The sequence below is a fragment of the Lacerta agilis genome, chromosome 14, assembly GCF_009819535.1.
Source record: "Lacerta agilis isolate rLacAgi1 chromosome 14, rLacAgi1.pri, whole genome shotgun sequence".
Classification (NCBI taxonomy): domain Eukaryota; kingdom Metazoa; phylum Chordata; class Lepidosauria; order Squamata; family Lacertidae; genus Lacerta; species Lacerta agilis.
Window position 1 is genome coordinate 15,492,707 of NC_046325.1, and position 18,341 is coordinate 15,511,047.

General features: G+C 46.3%; 2 protein-coding genes across 2 annotated transcripts; one reads left to right on the top strand and one right to left on the bottom strand.

The window, feature by feature from the left end:
* Positions 1-4,610: 4,610 nt before the first annotated feature.
* TEX51 (testis expressed 51) lies at positions 4,611-11,749 on the bottom strand. The gene is made up of 7 exons (XM_033168378.1): positions 11,519-11,749; positions 9,351-9,425; positions 9,070-9,159; positions 8,189-8,206; positions 7,404-7,493; positions 5,530-5,596; positions 4,611-4,851 (listed from the first exon to the last, which is right to left on the bottom strand). Exons 1-7 carry the CDS (start codon positions 11,727-11,729, stop codon positions 4,611-4,613), a joined length of 792 nt encoding a protein of 263 aa, XP_033024269.1. The 5' UTR covers positions 11,730-11,749.
* Positions 11,750-11,941: 192 nt separating this feature from the next.
* IZUMO3 (IZUMO family member 3) lies at positions 11,942-18,072 on the top strand. The gene is made up of 6 exons (XM_033171067.1): positions 11,942-12,195; positions 12,282-12,359; positions 14,350-14,458; positions 16,100-16,182; positions 16,705-16,795; positions 17,999-18,072. Exons 1-6 carry the CDS (start codon positions 11,970-11,972, stop codon positions 18,054-18,056), a joined length of 645 nt encoding a protein of 214 aa, XP_033026958.1. The 5' UTR covers positions 11,942-11,969; the 3' UTR covers positions 18,057-18,072.
* Positions 18,073-18,341: the final 269 nt, after the last annotated feature.

An 18,341-nucleotide genomic window follows, 5' to 3' on the forward strand; every position in this document is an offset into this window, starting at 1 on the left:
TGTGTGTGTGTGTGTGTTTGTGTGCGTGCGTGCGTGCGTGTATGTGTATATGTGTTGCTGCTGTAAGTGATTGTCGATTCTTATTTTATGCTACGGGGGGTGGGGGCGCTTACTCATTAGCACCCAGGACAATCTGCTAAATCCCTCCTTCTTCCCCACCCTCTGCCACCCCAAATCTCTTGCAATTGTGTTTCTAAAGTGGGTGGGACATCCTACATCTCCCTGCTGCTGCCGCCGCCACCCCCCCCCCAAATAAACCCCAATCATGCCAGGGGATAATTTTCTCCCGACACCAGTCAGTATATTTGCAGAATCATTGTGTCATCGGTCAAGGGGTTGGGGTGGGGAAGAGTGGCTGTATGTGACCCCCCCCTTCTTGGCTCTACCCCATCCTTTCCGTTATCTTCCCTACCCCGACCCCCAAGCCTACCCTGGTATGCATCAGAAAAATGCTATTAATGAAATGAAATAAATGGAAAATCTTCTATGGCACCCAAAGGCTTTGGCCCCTGGGCTTGCTTTTGAGGGAGAAGGGCAGAGCTGGGCTCGGGTGGGAGGAAGATGGGGGCGATGTTCATCATCTCAACCTTGAATGTGGAGCCTGTGTGCTGCTTCTTCCGCGATTGTTGCTGGGCTACAACTCTCGACATCTCTCACTAGTGGCCATGCTGGCTCAGAGCGACTGGAAATGGGACCTTAGAAAATCTGGAGGGTGGCAGGGTCTCCATCCCTGACTTGGGCCATCATTTCCCTATGCAGTGAATTCCTACGAGACTGAGCCTCTCCTGAGATGACAAACCCCTTTGTTTTGAGCTCCCCTTGTACAAAATCAGAGGCCGGAGTGCTTTGAAGGCGGAACTGTCAAGGTAAGTTACAATTAGAACCACAGGAATCTGAGAACATTTAAGTTGCCCTCCTCCACCACCCACACCCGTAAGTCATACCTAGGCAGAAGAACAATGACTTCCAACAATAACTCTTAGGACTGGCTAAGACGGGGGTAACAAATGTGGGGCCCTCCAGGCGTCGGGAGATCTGAGTGGGCAAGCTCCTTCCAGACTCCGACCCCACTCTACCCATCCACCCCCCGGAAAAAGCTGATTTAATTTTGTCCGGTGTGCATTGCAAGTGCATACAGACAAAACACTTGAGATTGGATGTGCTTGCTCGCAATCTTACAAGGGTTTGCTATTTCCTCCCAGTATCTCTTTGGACCTTGAGAGGCTGCTTTGGGTTCAAAGAGTACTGGCGGTTGTAGGCAAAATGTGCCATTGGATTGCCTCGTGGGTGATTTATGGCCCTGTCTGTGCTGCAGGCTGGTTCTGTTAGCAGATCAGGTTCCTCTGCATATGATAAGGAGCAGGTGGGCTTGGTGGCTGAATGATTATGCACCCTGTGATGTGGGAGCAATTCAAACTGGCACCGTAAAGGGGCAATGGCTTGAAATAACCTGCGAGCATGTCTTACGTAACCATTCAGGGAAGGGATGATGCCTTGGGTGTGGGCAGCAAGGCCCTTTGCACCCAACTAGAGGAAAGGCTATTCCCTTTCCACACCTTTTCCCCTCGCCCCAATTGGCAGCTTGGCTAGCATTCTCAGACCCAGGAGTGTTGCAGGATGCCTTCTTCAGCCGCCACATACATGCTTCAGCCATGCCCATTTGTTTTCTGTTATGAGGAGGGCCTTGGCCTACCTATGAAACCAAACTGAGGTGGTAGCCTGGACTTAACCAACTCATACTCTACATCAGGTGGGTGGTATTTTTAAACCTCCCCCCGCGTTTAAAATCCATAAAGGTCCCTGCAAATCAAACTAGTTGGAGAGCATCTAGCCATTTCTACTTGTTAGTGTATTCTGTTTACATGTGGGGGATATATATATATATATATATATATATATATATATATATATATATACACACACACACACAACCACCTTCCCGCGTAGCTGTAATTCGAAGTGGTATGACCCCATTCCGCTACCTCACTCTGTCCCCTATGTAAATAATAAGATAAGATAATCTTTATTGTCATTGTCACCTTGTGGGAACAACGAAATTACTCAGTTGCTCTATCCACTCAGATAAGGCACTCCACGTAAATTTAAAATAACTACAAAACACTAGTTAAAACAGTACAATATGATACAATATAACAAGTAAAATAAGATGATTTCAAAGTCCAGACTTTCCATTTAAGGCCGAAATTGCTCTAGAGAAGAAACTGTTCTTGACACTGCTCGTTCTCACCATTGTTCTGTATCTCTGCCCCGATGGCAGGAACTCAAAGAAACTGTGACCAGGATGCGCTAGATCTCTTGATATGTCTAGTCCTTCTTCACAAGCCCCCTTGCGTTGACACTCCAGGACAGATCCTCCTGTAACTCAATGCCCAGAAATCTGAACGTTGTTACCCTCTCCATGCAGATTCTGTCAATCAAAAGTGGCTAGACATCGTTCTTCTGTCTCCTGAAGTCCACCACAAGCTCCTTTGTTTTCTTTTTATTTATGAGCAAGTTATTAACTGCACCACTCTTGTCAGCCGCTCCACCTCATCTCTATAGTCCGTTTCACCCTCCTTATCAGAGATGAGCCCGATCACGGTTGCGTCATCTGCAAATTTGACAACCCTATTACTAGGGTGAGCAGTGACACAATCATACGTGTAGAGAGTATAAAGGAGCGGACTAAGCATGCATCCCTGTGGTGTTCCTGTGTTAGTCCTAAGCATATTAGAGGTATAAGGGCCCAGCTGAACCCTCTGGGGGAGATCTGACAGAAAGCCCAATATCCACCCACAAAGTGGTAGCAGGAGCCCCAGCTCTCCCAATTTAGACATCCGACGTCGCGGTAGAATGGTATTAAATGCTGAGCTGAAATCTACAAAAAGTCTGGCATAGCCCCTCCCGCTGCTCCAAATGTGCAAGAACAGCATGGAGGGCAATTCCTCTCAGTGTGGTGTAGTGGTTAAGAGTGGTAGACTCGTAATCTGGTGTACTGGGTTCGCGTCTCTGCTCCTCCACATGCAGCTGCTGGGTAACCTTGGGCTAGTCACACTTCTTTGAAGTCTCAGCCCCACTCGCCTCACAGAGCATTTGTTGTAGGGGAGGAAGGGAAAGGAGAATGTTAGCCGCTTTGAGATTCCTTTGGGTAGTGATAAAGCAGGATATCAAATCCAAACTCCTCTTCTTCTCTCAAGTTGTTCTTTCTCATATCCTGGATTTACCCCTTAGCCACTCCTTTGTAATACAGAGAAAATACAATAGTGACACTTGCCCCAAACTCATGCCTTCCTGATATTGTTGGACTACAGCTCCCATCATCCCTGAAACTTGGTCATGCTAGCTGGGGCTCATGGAAACGAGTCCGGTAACACTTTGAAGGGCCCCAGGTTACCCACTCCAACCCTAAGTATTTGCATCAACCTAATAACGGTGGTGCTGTGGGTTAAACCACAGAGCCTAGGGCTTGCCGATCAGAAGGCCGGCGGTTCAAATCCCCACGATGGGGTGAGCTCCCATTGCTCGGTCCCAGCTCCTGCCAACCTAGCAGTTCAAAAGCACGTCAAAGTGCAAGTAGATAAATAGGTACCGCTCCGGCAAGAAGGTAAACGGCGTTTTCGTGCACTGCTCTGGTTTGCCAGAAGCGGCTTGGTCATGCTGGCCACATGACCCGGAAGCTGTACGCCAGCTCCTTTGGCCAATAAAGCGAGATGAGTGCCGCAACCCCAGAGTCATCCACAACTGGACCTAATGGTCAGGGGTACCTTTACCTTTAATAAGGTCAAACCACATATTATTAGCCTATCTGAGTCGCAGAGGGGCTGGTGGATTTTGAGGTATGAACTTGCAGCCTTATGGCTCACAAATCCTTAACAGCAATTTTACAGCAGTTCTCCGATACGGTATAAACTTGCTGGCTGCAGGAAGAGGAAGTCCACATCACTCAAGCTACACCCAGTGCTTGGAACCCTGAATCATTCACAAATCATTGTGTATCTTGTATCTATAACCATGGCTTCCACCTCCCAGGGAGCAACTCTGCCATTAAGAGGCTAATGTTGCCAAGAGCACACCTCTCCATCCACACATTGTGCCATAACTTGCCTGTTTCCACTCCTGCCTTTTGACTTAACCCAGTGAACATCTAAGCAAGCTAAGTTTGCAGTCAGTTTTGGGTTGGATTGGTTTAGGGGGAAATGGGCCATATCGGTACTGCCCCAAAGATGGTTGATAGCCTTGAATAATCAACCTTAGGTATCCAACCCCCCCCCCACACTTTTTGATGGAAAGACCTTGGAGGTGGGGCCTCAAGACTATACAGGATACGTGGAGTTTGCTTTTGGGCCAAGTGTACACATGCGATTTAAGGTTTGGTTCACACATTCGTTTACCTTGCTGGATTGCTCCTCGGTAGCTGGATGAATGAATGTGTGAGCTGTCCCCATTGAAATCTGGGGTGGACATTGGAAGATCTGTCTTGACTGGTGGTTCTGTTTATCCCTCATTTGCACATGCATGGCTGTCTTTGGTGCTGCAGTCATTGCTTCATGCCCTAAGAGGGAGTGATGTTGCAAGCACAGACCTGATGAAAAATCACCATTGAAAACTATTTAATCAAAGGGTGGAGGGCTTGGGATGGTGAATTCTGGAGGGCTTGGGATGGTGAATTCTGGAGGGTTTGGAACGTTAGCATATGCTGGGACATTAGCATATATGGGGGTGCTTGGAACTTCTGCATATATTGGATCCGCCTTCTCTGAACTATCAGAGCTCCACTCAGAACTCTCTGAGCTGTCCTCATCTCCTGAAGACTTGTCTTTTCCTTCCTCCTTCTGTTTGCGACGGCGATACCTGCGGTTAAAGAGAGGAACTCCCTTAAGAGCATAGCAAGACATCTGTTTTAGTTTTGCTGCTCATTCCCAGACAACTAGCGAAAGCTGATGGAATAAGAATTAATTTTATGATTAATATTGTTATTAATTAATAAGTGCTTTCAACGTTCAGAGGGTTTTGCATATATTATCTCCTGCAGAAAGAGGACTGAGGCTCAAGCTGTCTTGCCAGGTGACTTCAGCTTGATCCATCCCATACATTTCAAGAGCATGGCTTCCCCCAGAGAATCCTGGCAATGAGGTGTGTGAGGGGTAAACCAAATCCCCCAGAACCCTTTGGGGGAAGCCATGTGCTTGAAAGGAACGGCATGGATGTGACCTTCGTGGTATGGAATAGGTTTGAACGAGGGCTTTACTGAGTCCTTGGCCCATTCCCCTAAGCCAGGGGTGGAGAACCTGTAGACAACAATTCCCATCATTCCTCTGGGCTCTCAGTGATGCTGGATGCAGCTGATGGGAGTAACCAAGCTCCATAATATTTGGAGGACCACATTTACCCATCCATACTTTTGATGCTATGCTAAGACTCTGCTGTGTAGCCCAGTTCTCCCTGCCCTGGAGTTGAGCTACGATTTTGAAAGAAAAAAAAATGAATAAATTACATGTACCCACAAAGGCTAAATATTCATGAACTTACCACCATGCTGCTCCTATACCAAGCAAGATCAGAAGTGTCACCAGCACTGCTGCAATAACATTGGGCCCTGTACAAAAGGAACAGGATAACATTTTTGTGAAGGCAGAAGTCTTGAGAGACCAAGGTGGGACCATGATGAAGATCTGCATCAACAGGACCCTAAGGGCATTTGTAGACAAAAACAGGTTCACTGACTGCGCTTGGACAAAGAAAGCCACCAGAAAACCGGCAAGTGCAGTTTTTGCATGAAGGTAAAGACTATTAATATGGATACATACCCCTATGTCTACATGATAGTTACAGAGCAAATTAAGCTAAAGAGTAAAGGAGATGGGCCCCAATGAGGGTGTTTAAGGCTCCAGCTGAAGTGCCCCATGCCATGTTGGCTCTCAGTTTGTACTGATGTGTACAGAGCAGGGTGGATAAAAATCAATGATTTTTTAAATTAAAAAAAAATCGGATTTTTTTTATTTAAATCGGATTTTTTAAAAATTTAAATCTGATTTTTTGATTTAAATCGGATTTTTTTAAAATAAAATGCTTTTTGGTGAAAATATATTATCATCCAAAGGTTATTCAATCATGAAATAAAGATTAGTTTTTTAATTATGTAGAATAAGGCTGTATATGTTTAATTATTTTGGTAAATAAATTCCATTAATCCATTCACAATGTCATTTATGCTCTTCCAGAGGTTTTTGTATGATTATTGGGCAGTTTCTCTGCCTACAATATATTATCACAGGTGCTTGGTTTACTTTTGCAGTTCTCAAAACTGAATTTGACTCAGCAGAGATCACATGCCTCTTCTTCACAGCAAAAATGTTATAACATGAACAGAGTTGAGAAAAAGACCTTAATCCTATTGTTCTACAAACCTATGAATACAGCATCAACCCCTTCAGTGTTAAGTTTAAAGAAGTTCAGTGAATAGAATAGAAACAATATTTTTCTGTTTGTTTGGAGTGGAATGGATCTAATAAATCTATTTAAAATGTTATTATTAAGGTAATGATTATTTTTCTCCTTCCTAAGTACAACAGAAAAGTTGTCCAAATATGAATGATTAACCTATTAAACGGGGGATAAAAAAACTAATATGAAAATTTGTTATTCTAAAAATCTTCATCTACTTGCATATTAAAGTTATACCTGTGGAGAACTAGCCCAGTGCCAGGTAGGGGTTAAATTTTCTGACAGTTAGAACCCTCAGGGGCGGGCTCAGCCTGGGTATAAAACACCCCTCACAGTGGTCAGGGGGAGTGAGTTAGACGGAGAGTTAGAAGTGTGGAGAGTTAGAAGGAGAGTTGAGCAGGGTGAGTCAGGAGTGAGAGCTGGGAGTTTAAGAGTCTGAGGTGGAAGTTAGCAGAGAGGATAAACAGATTGTGAAACGTGTTGTTATTGGTATTTAGTTAACTGTTAGAGGTAATAGGCCGGTATCATTTAGAGGTAATAGGCCGGTATAGGACAACTGTTATAAGCTTATTGAACAACCTTTTATTTATCAGCAACCACAAGCTTTTGTACTCAATAAACAACTTATTTGTTCACGTTATCCTCGTCGGTGGTATATGAAGCAAGCAGGTTCCAGCTAGCAGTCTGGGGGGGCTGCAGCTGGGGACCGTTTGTCGTTGGTGCAGCACTCATAGACCGTGAAACGTCCGGGGGTGGCTGTACAGGGTGGAAGGGCCCGCGACAATACCAGCAAGAATTAGTCTTTATGTAGAAAACTGTGATTTAAATCAAGCCTTACTGACTAGTGATTTAAATCAGTTTGATTTAAATCAAATCCACCCTGGTACAGAGAGTAGCGAGAGATGATGCTGTGACTGGAGGGAGATGTTAAGGGATAGAGGTATAGAAAGGCAAGTTACCTGCACATACAAAGGGGTCGAGGCAGGAAACTTTGATAAGCTTGCAGTCTGAACACTGCGCCACTTCGTAGGGTCTGTACCGGGACTTAACTGTGGAAAGAGGGATTCCATTAGACAATGACATCTTCTGAACATTTTGCCAATCTCTTGTTGATTCAGATGTAATGCCAAGCTATGGTTTGTTGTGATGTCTGGACCAAATCAAGTCAGCAGCTTACGATTTGAGAATGATCATCAAAACCAGGAGCTGAAACGTGGTATGAAACCTAAGGTTTGCTGTCTCACATGAGCCAACAAACCATGGTTTGGGATGCTGTTCCAGTCCTGGAAGCTGCTGCTTCAGATAGCACCTAGGTATTCTTCAGGGGACAGTGATAAACTACCCAAATAATGGTTTCCCTGCACGTGTGGACGTGATAATTTCAAATCTAAAAGTGTGGTTAGTGAAAATTACGGTTTGGTGGTATGCCTGAACCAACTCAAAGGCACAAAACTAGCAATGAATTTAAATAACTAGTAAAGTCTCCTATTTGACTTCACAAGCACTAATACAGGTAAGAGTGCCAACCTGCTTTTGCACACACAATCCCTGGATGAGATCATTTTCATTTATTCCTGATCTGGTTGCTGCCTTCTTTTTCCTGGGGCTGCGAGGAATGGATACCTACCATTTATAAATGGCATCACACACAAACAAACACACACAATGGACACTTTAAAAAATCAAAAAACGAGACACCATATGGCCAGACAGATGCACCTCTAGTTTGGACGGTCGGACTCACCACAGGAAAGGCTGCAGACTGTGGATATAAAAGAGAAAAACAAAGGCATGAGCACTAGAGAAAGGCGATTCCTCCCCACCCACAGTCTTCCTAGTCAAAGCACACTCACAGGACTTCATGGCCCTATCTTACCCTTCCCAACAGGTCACCCCCAAAACCCAGTCACCTCCATGCAGCAGTGTAGCAAGGTAAATTGGTACCTGGGGGCAAATAAATTTTTGTCACCCCCCCCCCCAGGCAAGGGGAGGTCAGGTGGTACCCAGTGTGGAAAATTTCTTGTCAACCCCCCCATTGTCCGTCCCCCCCGCAAAAATGGTTTTACGTTATTTCATATTTTCTTACAAAGGAATAATAAGTAATAATAATAATAACAACTTTTATTTATATCCCGCCCTCCCTGGCCGAAGTCGGGCTCAGGGTGGCTAACATCAGATACATAACATTGGTATAAAATCAAACAATAATTAAATTACCTCCTAAAAACATCTCAAAATCAAATTAAAGTCTAATTAGATGGCTTTCCACAGGGTTAGGGTTGGGAACAGTAAGTGTTCTCTGAACTGAAATTTCAGCCTTCATGACATAGGAAAATGGCCAAGTGAACAGGTGGAGGAGGGTCAAGATATTAACCGATATGCATGAAATTTCATATATAGCTATATAATCCCTAGTATAGTGAGATAAGACCTTCGGAGCAGGCATTAAAAAAAAAATTCCCAAAAAAAATTCCAAGTCCCCCCCCCAAATTGTTCCTTGATAATTTGTCACCCCCTCCATTATGGAACCCGGAGCGGCCCGCCCCCCCTTGCTACGCCCCTGCCTCCATGGTGTGTGGGTCAGCTGTATGCCTTGGACCAGAGGTTCTGCCCTCAAGTACTTACCTTCCTTCACAAAGGCCTTAGATGCCTCTTCCAAATGCTTGACAAAATTCTTCTTTTCCTCCTCTGCCTCCCTCATAAGGCTGCCATGATCTGTAGGGAAAGAGAAATGGGTCGGTAGAAGCCCAAGGCCTTTGAGTTCAGTAGAAGGGATAGTGCTTTAATTGCCTGGTTAATTGGAGCCACCAAGGGGTGGAATGAGAGGAGGGTTTGGGGTATTTGGGGGGGGGGCTCCCTGACAGGCAAATCTGGAAGGAAAAGGAGAACAGGCTAATAACTCCTACCTTTCCCACTCCTCTTGATAATCTGTTCAAGGTGGAGAAACAGAGTCCCAGCCTCACGCTCCATATGTTCCCGTTCTGCAGGGGAAACAAACAAACGAAAACAATGATGCCTGACGCTTTCCTGATTTTTTTTGTTTTTTTGTTTTGAGCATACCCTCCCACACAGTGGAACCTAAGTTGGCGTTCTTTGAACACTTCAGCAATCCTGGCCTTTAGGTCTGAGAAAGGGTGAGGGCAACCGGGCGTGTGCAGGTGAGGCGGTTGAGAGGAAGAAACACACCCCCAACTGCAGGAATCCTTTCCACATGCATGTTGTCTGCTAAGGGTCTCTCTCTGTGTGTGTGTGTGCCTGGGATCCCTGAGCATCCCTGAATATTTTGGGACTACTTCTGCGGCACTCCCAGTTTAATCAGGGAAGCCAGCAGGCCAGGTAGATGTTGGGCTTTGCCTCGTGCTGAGACGGCACCCTGGAATATGTTAAAATATTTCCCCGAGGGTGCAGGATGCAATGGGAAATCGGCAATGGTAGCTTATTGTATTTTAACATTCTGTTGGAAGCCGCCCAGAGTGGCTGGGGAAACCCAGCCAGATGGGTGGGGTATTAATAATAATAATAATAATAATAATAATAATAATAATAATAATAATAATAATAATAATAATAAATTATTATTATTATCATCATCATCATCATCATCATCATCATCATCCCAATCTTGTTGAGGAGCCCTGGGGAGGCCCCTGAGCAACCCCGGCAGTTCTTAAGGACACCGTTTTCATGTGCTCTAAAAATGACACCACGTGGAGTTGCTGCACACAGGAGGCCCATGTGCATTCTTGCAGCTTGTGGGGGGGGGGGAATGGGTGCCAAGTCTGCTACGGTGTATGGACTCCATATGGAAGTTTGCATCACTGAAACTCCAACCACAAAAGTGCTTCCAATAAGAAAACCCTGTTCGATTGCGCTGTTTTAAAAGGATGGGGCCTTAATAATGGTTCTTACTGTACAGTATTTTGATTTGTAGCACCTGATGGCATTTCGTAAGCCGCTTCTAGGTATTGCCAAAAATGTTAAGCCGTGTATAAATTACCCAAATGAAAATAATGAAATACAGTGGTACCTCAGGTTACATACGTTTCAGGTTACATACTCCGCTAACCCAGAAATAACGCTTCAGGTTAAGAACATTGCTTCAGGATAAGAACAGAAATCGTGCTCCGGCGGCGCAGTGGCAGCGGGAGGCCCCATTTGCTAAAGTGGTGCTTCAGGTTAAGAACAGTTTCAGGTTAAGAACGGACCTCCGGAACGAATTAAGTACGTAACCAGAGGTACCACTGTAGATTGCTGTGCAAAGGGTGTTGTATAGGGACGCTTTACAAAATGCAGCAGATGGCCTCAACTTGTCTTCATAATCCATTCCACCCACTGCTATAACTTCACCCTCCTCTCCCCTCGCCAGATGATACTTTGCTGCCCAACTCTTCCTGCTCACTGCAGCCAGTGACAACCGAGAAATCTACGTGGGTGGATTTAATCGGAGCAGAGTTTCATATTATCATTATGCTCAAGACCACGGGCTCTTTGGTTCCTTGGACTAGGGATGGGGAAACTTGTGACCCCCTCCCCTACAACATCAGTGGGCCACAACTCCCAGCAATCGTCACCATTGGCAACACAGGCTGGGGGTGATGATGAGAGTTGGTTGGAGCCCAGTAACATCTAGAGGGTCACAGATTCCCCGTGGCAAGCAGGGGCGACACCTGTTGTCTTCAGCCATTTTGAGTCATTAGCAAAACCAGCAACAGCTTTGTACTTTTCAGGGTATTATCCTGTTGCAGCTGTGCTTCTTCAGACCCAAAATGGCCTCTGTCTTGGATTTCTGACTGGTCAGAAGCCTAGCCTACTTTGCAGGGTGGTTGGGGGGGGGGTTAAACAAGGAGCGAGAGAACCATGTACTCCACCTTGAGCTCCTTGGAGAAAATAAATGCAATACTGTAATTAAATAAGTCCCACGCTCTCCACCCATTCAGATTGTAAAAATAAAAAAATGGGGAGCTGTGTAATGTGCTGTTTGGAGGTTCAGAAACGGGGACCTTTTGCATCCCCGTGGAGAAGTTCCTCCCTAGTATCCTGTGGACATTGCTTGTGCCTTCTCTTAATCCTGTACCCAAATAGTGTCTGCCTTTGGCGGCAAGGTCTTCGGCGCTGCCTATGAAAAGCTTCCCCATGTTTTTGGCGGCCTCTGAGTCCTGGCCAAGCAGCAAATAGGAGTCATAGCCAAAGTAGACCACGGCATCTGGCCAGCAACGGAGGCATGTGCCTGCCAGCTGCGCAGGCAGGAACCAGGCCAGCCAGACGAGCAGCAATATCCTGGCCATAGGAACCAGGACAAAGGAGCCGCTTCCTGCTCAGGGTAGTGCTTGTTCCGAGCCAAGCTCCTCGCCTGCTTCTTACATCACTTCCTGTTGTAGCATCACAGAGACTTGCGCCAAACACACTGTCTATTTACTCTCTCTCTCCTTGGCAACGTTTCCATGTGTCATGGAGGTAGTTGCCTTCCCAGTGGTTCCTGACTTCACGGAAGAGTTTTCGCTGGCTGCAGTGTGGGGGAAGAGGCAATGGCACCCCAGTTCCTGCTGGTATTCGCCCTTTGGCTCTTCTCCCTCCAAGCGGTGGCCGGTTGCCTTCAGTGTGACCGCCGCTTCTTGGATTCTGTGACAACCTTGCTGCTGGAAATGCTCCCAGCAGACCTCCCCGACCGAGACGCCCTCATAGAACGGCACATCCAGGCCTTTGTTGACCTGCACGGCACCTTCCTCCGAAAGATGCACGAGCGAGTGTTGGGTGCGAACTGAGCAGAGAAGCGTTGGCAGGGCTGTAACATCTGGGGCAGGGGGTTGAGGTTACAGCCACAAATTTCTCTTTTGCAGATGTCCGAGGAGTGATGTCTATCAAATCAGATGTTATTAGTCAGTTGAGGGACATCAAGAGCAACAAAACCTGGAAAGGTGAGCTGGGGGGAAAGAGAGAAGGAGCTGGGGGTATGGGATTGCATTTGGGATTGGGTTGTAGGTTAGAAATTTGACGCAGTTTGCTCTGAAATGTGTACTTAACCTATTTTACACCTACAAAAACACAGCCGTCTGCCTAAATTCACACTTCTCCAAATCTTGAAATGCAGCTCGCCAGCCAAATAATCTGTGGGAGGACACATAGGCTAGGGTTAATTTTGCCTGTGAATAATAATAATAATAATTTATATCCTGCCCATCTAGCTGGGTCCCATCCACTCTGGGCGGCTCCCAATAGAATATTAAAAGCACAATAAAACATCAAACTTTAAATACTTCCCTAAACAGGGCTGCCTTCAGATGTCTTCTAAAAGTCAGATAGTTGTTTATTTCCTTGACATCTGATGGGAGGGCGTTCCACATGAATGCATATATTATTGAAAATAGCATACCGAAATGCATTCTATATGGAGAAATTGCTTTGCCAAAATGTTTATGCAAGGCAAAATAGCACACAAAAATGGGCGTATGCTGGGGGGGGGGGTGTCACACTAAAATGCTGAGAAATTTTCTGGAGGACTTAAAAAAAACAACTGATATGGGAATGTGGAAAAATGAGAAACTGAGAGAAACTAAAATGGACACATTTTCCCAGTCCTACTGTGGGTTAAACCACAGAGTCTAGGGCTTGCTGATCAGAAGGTCGGCGGTTCGAATCCCTGCCACGGAGTGAGCTCCCGTTGCTCGGTCCCAGCTCCTGCCCACCTAGCAGTTCGAAAGCACGTCAAAGTGCAAGTAGATAAATAGGGACCGCTCCAGCGGGAAGGTAAACGGCGTTTCTGTGCGCTGCTCTGGTTCGCCAGAAGCAGCTTTGTCATGCTGGCCACATGACCCGGAAGCTGTCTGCGGACAAACGCCGGCTCCCTCGGCCTATAGAGCGAGATGAGCGCCGCAACCCCAGAGTCGGACACGACTGGACCTGGTGGTCAGGGGTCTCTTTACCTTTACCTTACTTAAACGCTGAATCTCATAAAGCTATTAAATCGGCATAGGGAGTGGGGTGGGGAGACCACCCAAATATTTAGGTGGTTCTCCTAAGCTTTGAAGTTCTGATCTCCTGCGCTCACGACCTAACCCAAGTCCCCAGCATGGCACTATGAGTCCTCATAAACCTCCTCTTTGTGTTTGCTAAGGCCCCTGCCCCCTAATTTTATTTATTTATTTATTGCTGTTTAGGGGGTACATGTTTTACTTTGGGGGGGAGGGGATTCTGAGCATAGCCAGTTTTTGTGTGTGAAATGGGTATTTTTGGTGCCCCAACCGTTCCTTCCATTTCCAAAGGAAATAGGTCCAAAAAGGACTTCTGAGGACTGCTGATTTGATCCCAGACCTAAAGCTGGTCTGTAGCTCAATGGTAGAGATCCATTTTTGCAGGTGAAAGATCCCAGGCTCAGTCCCCTGCTTCTCCAGAAGGGTTTGGGAGAATATATTCCTAACCTTAATCCTAAATCTAACATGTGAGGGGTTAGGTTTTTATGTGTTGTGCAGCTCTGTCAGGCTAAAATTCTAACCCAGCATTTTAAGAATTATCTCCCTCTAACAAACACGGGTCGCGCTGTGGGTTAAACCACAAAGCCTAGGGCTTGTTGATCAGAAGGTCGGTGGTTTGAATCCCCGTGGCGGGGTGAGGTGAGCTCCCGTTGCTCGGTCCCTGCTCCTGCCCACCTAGCAGTTCGAAAGCATGTCAAAGTGCAAGTAGATAAATAGGTCCCGCTCCAGCGGGAAGGTAAACGGCATTTCCGTGCGCTGCTCTGGTTCGCCAGAAGCGGCTTTGTCATGCTGGCCACATGACCCGGAAGTTGTACGTCGGCTTCCTCGGCCAATAAAGCAAGATGAGCGCCGCAACCCCAGAGTCATCCACGACTGGACCTAACGGTCAGGGGTCCCTTTACCTTTAACAAACTTTCAGCTCTGTTTCCTTCCTCAGGTGTCTTCCTGTGGCAACTCTCCCTGTATCAGCTCCGGGTATCTCTGCGAAGCCGCCTGCAGCAGTCGCTGGAGAAATTTGCCGACCTCGGTACCAATTGGGAAGGGAAACCAGGGCAGTTAAAGCCCCCAGCACTTATTATTCTAACCCACTGCCCTGACCTTTACTTCCCCCTTTATCCGGGAATCATGGGGCTAGGGTTGGGGCTCAGGGTGGGCCAGGGGTGTCCTCTGAAAAATTAGAATATCATGGAAAAGTCCCTTTATGAAAGCAATTGTTTTCATTAGCTACTGGAGTTTAATATATGAGATAGACTCATGACATGCAAAGCGAGGTATGTCAAGCCTTTGTTTGTTATAATTGTGATGATTATGGCATACAGCTGATTAAAACCCCAAAGTTGAAATTGTTAATTTGGGGTTCTCATCAGCTGTACGCCATAATCATCACAATTATAACAAATAAAGGCTTGACATACCTCACTTTGCATGTCATGAGTCTATCTCACATATATTAGTTTCACCTTTTAAGTTGAATTACTGAAAGAAATGAACCTTTCCACGATATTCTAATTTTTCGAGTTTCACCTGTATAAAATACCGCTACTGGCAGGCTTGTAGCCCGCATTGCTCAGGAACGATGAAAAACAAAATCAGTGTGCTTTCGAAATCAGCGGTCAAAATCGGTGCACTTTTGAAATCAGTGGTTAAATTCGATGCAGTTTTCAAATATTCAGTCCGCAATCCTGATTCGGGATGGCATGCAATTATATCCAAACTTAGACAGAAACCCGCTCCTTGATCTCAGGACCCATCATGCAAAATTTGGTTACATTATCTTGAGAGGTGCCCAAATGGATATAGCAAACAGAAAAACAACCTTCTAAAATATGTGGTAGATGATAGAGACTGTCAATCCTTTCAGGACCATGGGCACATTTGCAGAATGGTGTAACAATTGTTGGCACAACTCACTCACTCACTCACTCACTCACTCACTCACTACCATAAAGCGCACACTGCAGCCTGTTCTATTGACTACAACAGAAACCTTCTTTCAAGGCCAAATTCATCTGAAGGAATTCAGCTGAGAGATGGGGGCCCTGCAGGCACCATGCAAAGTGCCTGGGAGAAGGGTGGGCACGCACCGATGACCCTGGAGATATGGCCAGGAATAAAACACACAAATAAAAATATACTCCTAAATACAGAACAATAACAAACGCTAGAATAATGACTGTGTAACAACTTCCTGCATTAAACACCATCAGTTCAGTGAGGCTGGCAGATGGGGGAGCGAGAAAAGACCAGGTGAGTTAGTTTGCACCAGACGTAGATTTAAAATAAACGCATTTGCATTTTGGGCAGAACGTGCTCACTTGGAGGAAGAGCTTCATTATAAAAGGGGAACTGAATTGCTGCGGCATTGGTAGGCAGAGGTGGGTTATTATGTGCCAAACCTTGAGTTGATTCCTTGCGCATAATTGTAAATTGCATGCCAGCTATGTGAGCCTCCCTCTGTCTGGGTTTTAGGTCTCTAAACCAGGCCTCTCTCTTTTCTCCCACCCTCACCCTTCAGCTTGTTCTGAGGATTGCAGTAAGTATCAGACTCCCCCCCCCCCATCTTTATGTCACATCAGAGCCCTTCCTCCGCCCGCCCCCTGCCCCTCAACTTGCCCACACAGCCTCCTGGACTGGAGCTGGATGCACCACCGAGGCTCCCCAGGCCCCTGCCTTGTTCTTCCCTCTGCAGCGGTGACTGAGGGCCCTGTCCTGGACTGCTGGACCTGTTTACGTATTGCCACCCAATGCTTTGATGGAGAGCTCTGTGGAGGTAAGGCCGAGGTGGGGGGGGTGGGGGGTCGGGGGCTTCCAGCTTCTGCCTTTTGTTCCCAAACCTGTGCACAAAGTGGCCATTGGTACCTCCACTCCTGGCTGTTAAGAATTGGCTCCCAACACGTGTTCCCCGCGAAACTCTCGCTTCCTGTTCCCATTTGAAAGCCACCATTTGGGTGGCTGGACCAGAGAGCCAGATAGAGAGGGTTGCTCATCCCAGCCAACGCAAGAGGCTAAAACAGGGGTCCCCAAACTAAGGGCTGGGGGCCGGATGCGGCCCAATCGCCTTCTAAATCCGGCCAGCGGATGGTCTGGGAATCAGCATGTTTTTACATGAGTAGAATGTGTCCTTTTATTTAAAATGCATCTCTGGGTTATTTGTGGGGCATAGGAATTTGTTCATATTTTTTTTCCAAAATACAGCCCGGCCCCCCACAAGGTCTGAGGGACAGTGGACCGGCCCCCTGCTGAAAATGTTTGCTGACCCCTGGGCTAAAAGGATGTTTCTGTTGCCCCCTAGTGGAAGACAGACGCCTTGCAGAATATAATGAAGTTGTTCTTTACCTCTTCTTTGTTTGCGAGTCTGTGTTGGTGACCTCAGTTGTTCTTGTGTGAGTAAATGACTCTGCAGAGTTCCCTCCCTTTCCCGTAGAATCCGAGAGTCCAAACTTTCAGGTTTCCTGACCGGCATTTGCCTTCCTTCCCAAAGAAGCCACTGGGCACCAACCCTATTGTGGTACACAAGTCCATCATTCTCCCATCCTAAAGAACCCAGGAGTTCTTTCTGCCAACTGCTCCCATTCACTTGACCCACATCTGTCGACTCTGTCGGTTGCACCTGGGACTGCCTGCATTCCATAGAGCTTCTCTACTACTGAACTTTGGCCCTTCAAAGGAGTGCAGGCATAGAATGTGGTGTGGAATTTAGATTTCTGAGAACATAGGCTGCATTCCCCCCCCCCCCAAAAAAAATCTAGTTTCTGGACCTCAAGGTTCCAGAGTAAATTTAGGCATGTTCCCACATCCGTAATCTCCTGCCCATTTCTATTACTTCTCCTTTCTTGCCACCAGATTTCCAAAAGATTTTGAAAACTTGATTTATGGACACAGGATATTCAAATCCAAGCAGAGTTAATACATGCTTAATTTCTGCTTTCTGTTTGTTTAGGAAAGTTAGTTGACTGGGTTTTTTTCCAGTGTGTGCAGGTACCGGTACTTGCATGTACAGAGGATTCCAAAAAGTATACCCGAGTTTAAATTCATGTCCAGAGGTGGAGGAGGGGACAGTTCTCAAAATGTTTGAGAAATGATGGCCAGCTCGCTCCATATGCAGCCGTGTGAGATTGGAGAATGTTGAGATTGTAGCAAGAAGCAGCAAAAAAAAAAGGGGGCAAGTTTTGAGCCTTTCTCTCTTAAGTGTGATTTGTGTTGCAGGGAGTTCAAATGCAGAGGAGCGTTTAAGGGTGTGAACACCCCATGCATTTAAAGCACTTGACTTCCCCCCCCCCACACACACAATACTGAGAAGTATGTAGCTTATCTCTAGCAGAGCTACAATTCCCAGCATCCTTAACCTACACTTTGTTGGATTCTTTTTTTATGGGGGGGGGGGAGAAGTCATGAGCTTTAAATGTGCACAGTCTCAAAAAGAGAAATGGCATCTCCCACCTGCAATCTGAAGTGATATAGTTTGCTCCACCATCTCAGCGTTCTGCCACCTCATTCTGCCTCCATGTGTAGACCAGGCCCCATTCTGGACCCAGAAGACCCAGGAGTTTCTCCGCCTCCACTAACCACACTTCCCACACTTCCAGGTACTGGGTGTGCGTCAAGCATAAGAAGCAGATGCTGCGAAAAGCACTGCGCCTTTAGGACGTTAAGAGGCCGCTGGAGCTTTCCAGGACTCCCTCATCTGTGAGCTTCTGCTGGTTAGACCAAATACAAATATTTACACTTGGAATAAAAGAACATCTTTGCTTCTTATTTCATGGAGTTGGAAGGGACCCCGAGGGTCATCTAGTCCAGTGTTTTTCAACCACTGTTCCGCGGCACACTAGTGTGCCGCGAGATGTTGCCTAGTGTGCCGTGGGAAAAATTGAAAAATTACTTTATATATAGTCAATATAGGCACAGAGTTAATTTTTTTAACATTTTCTA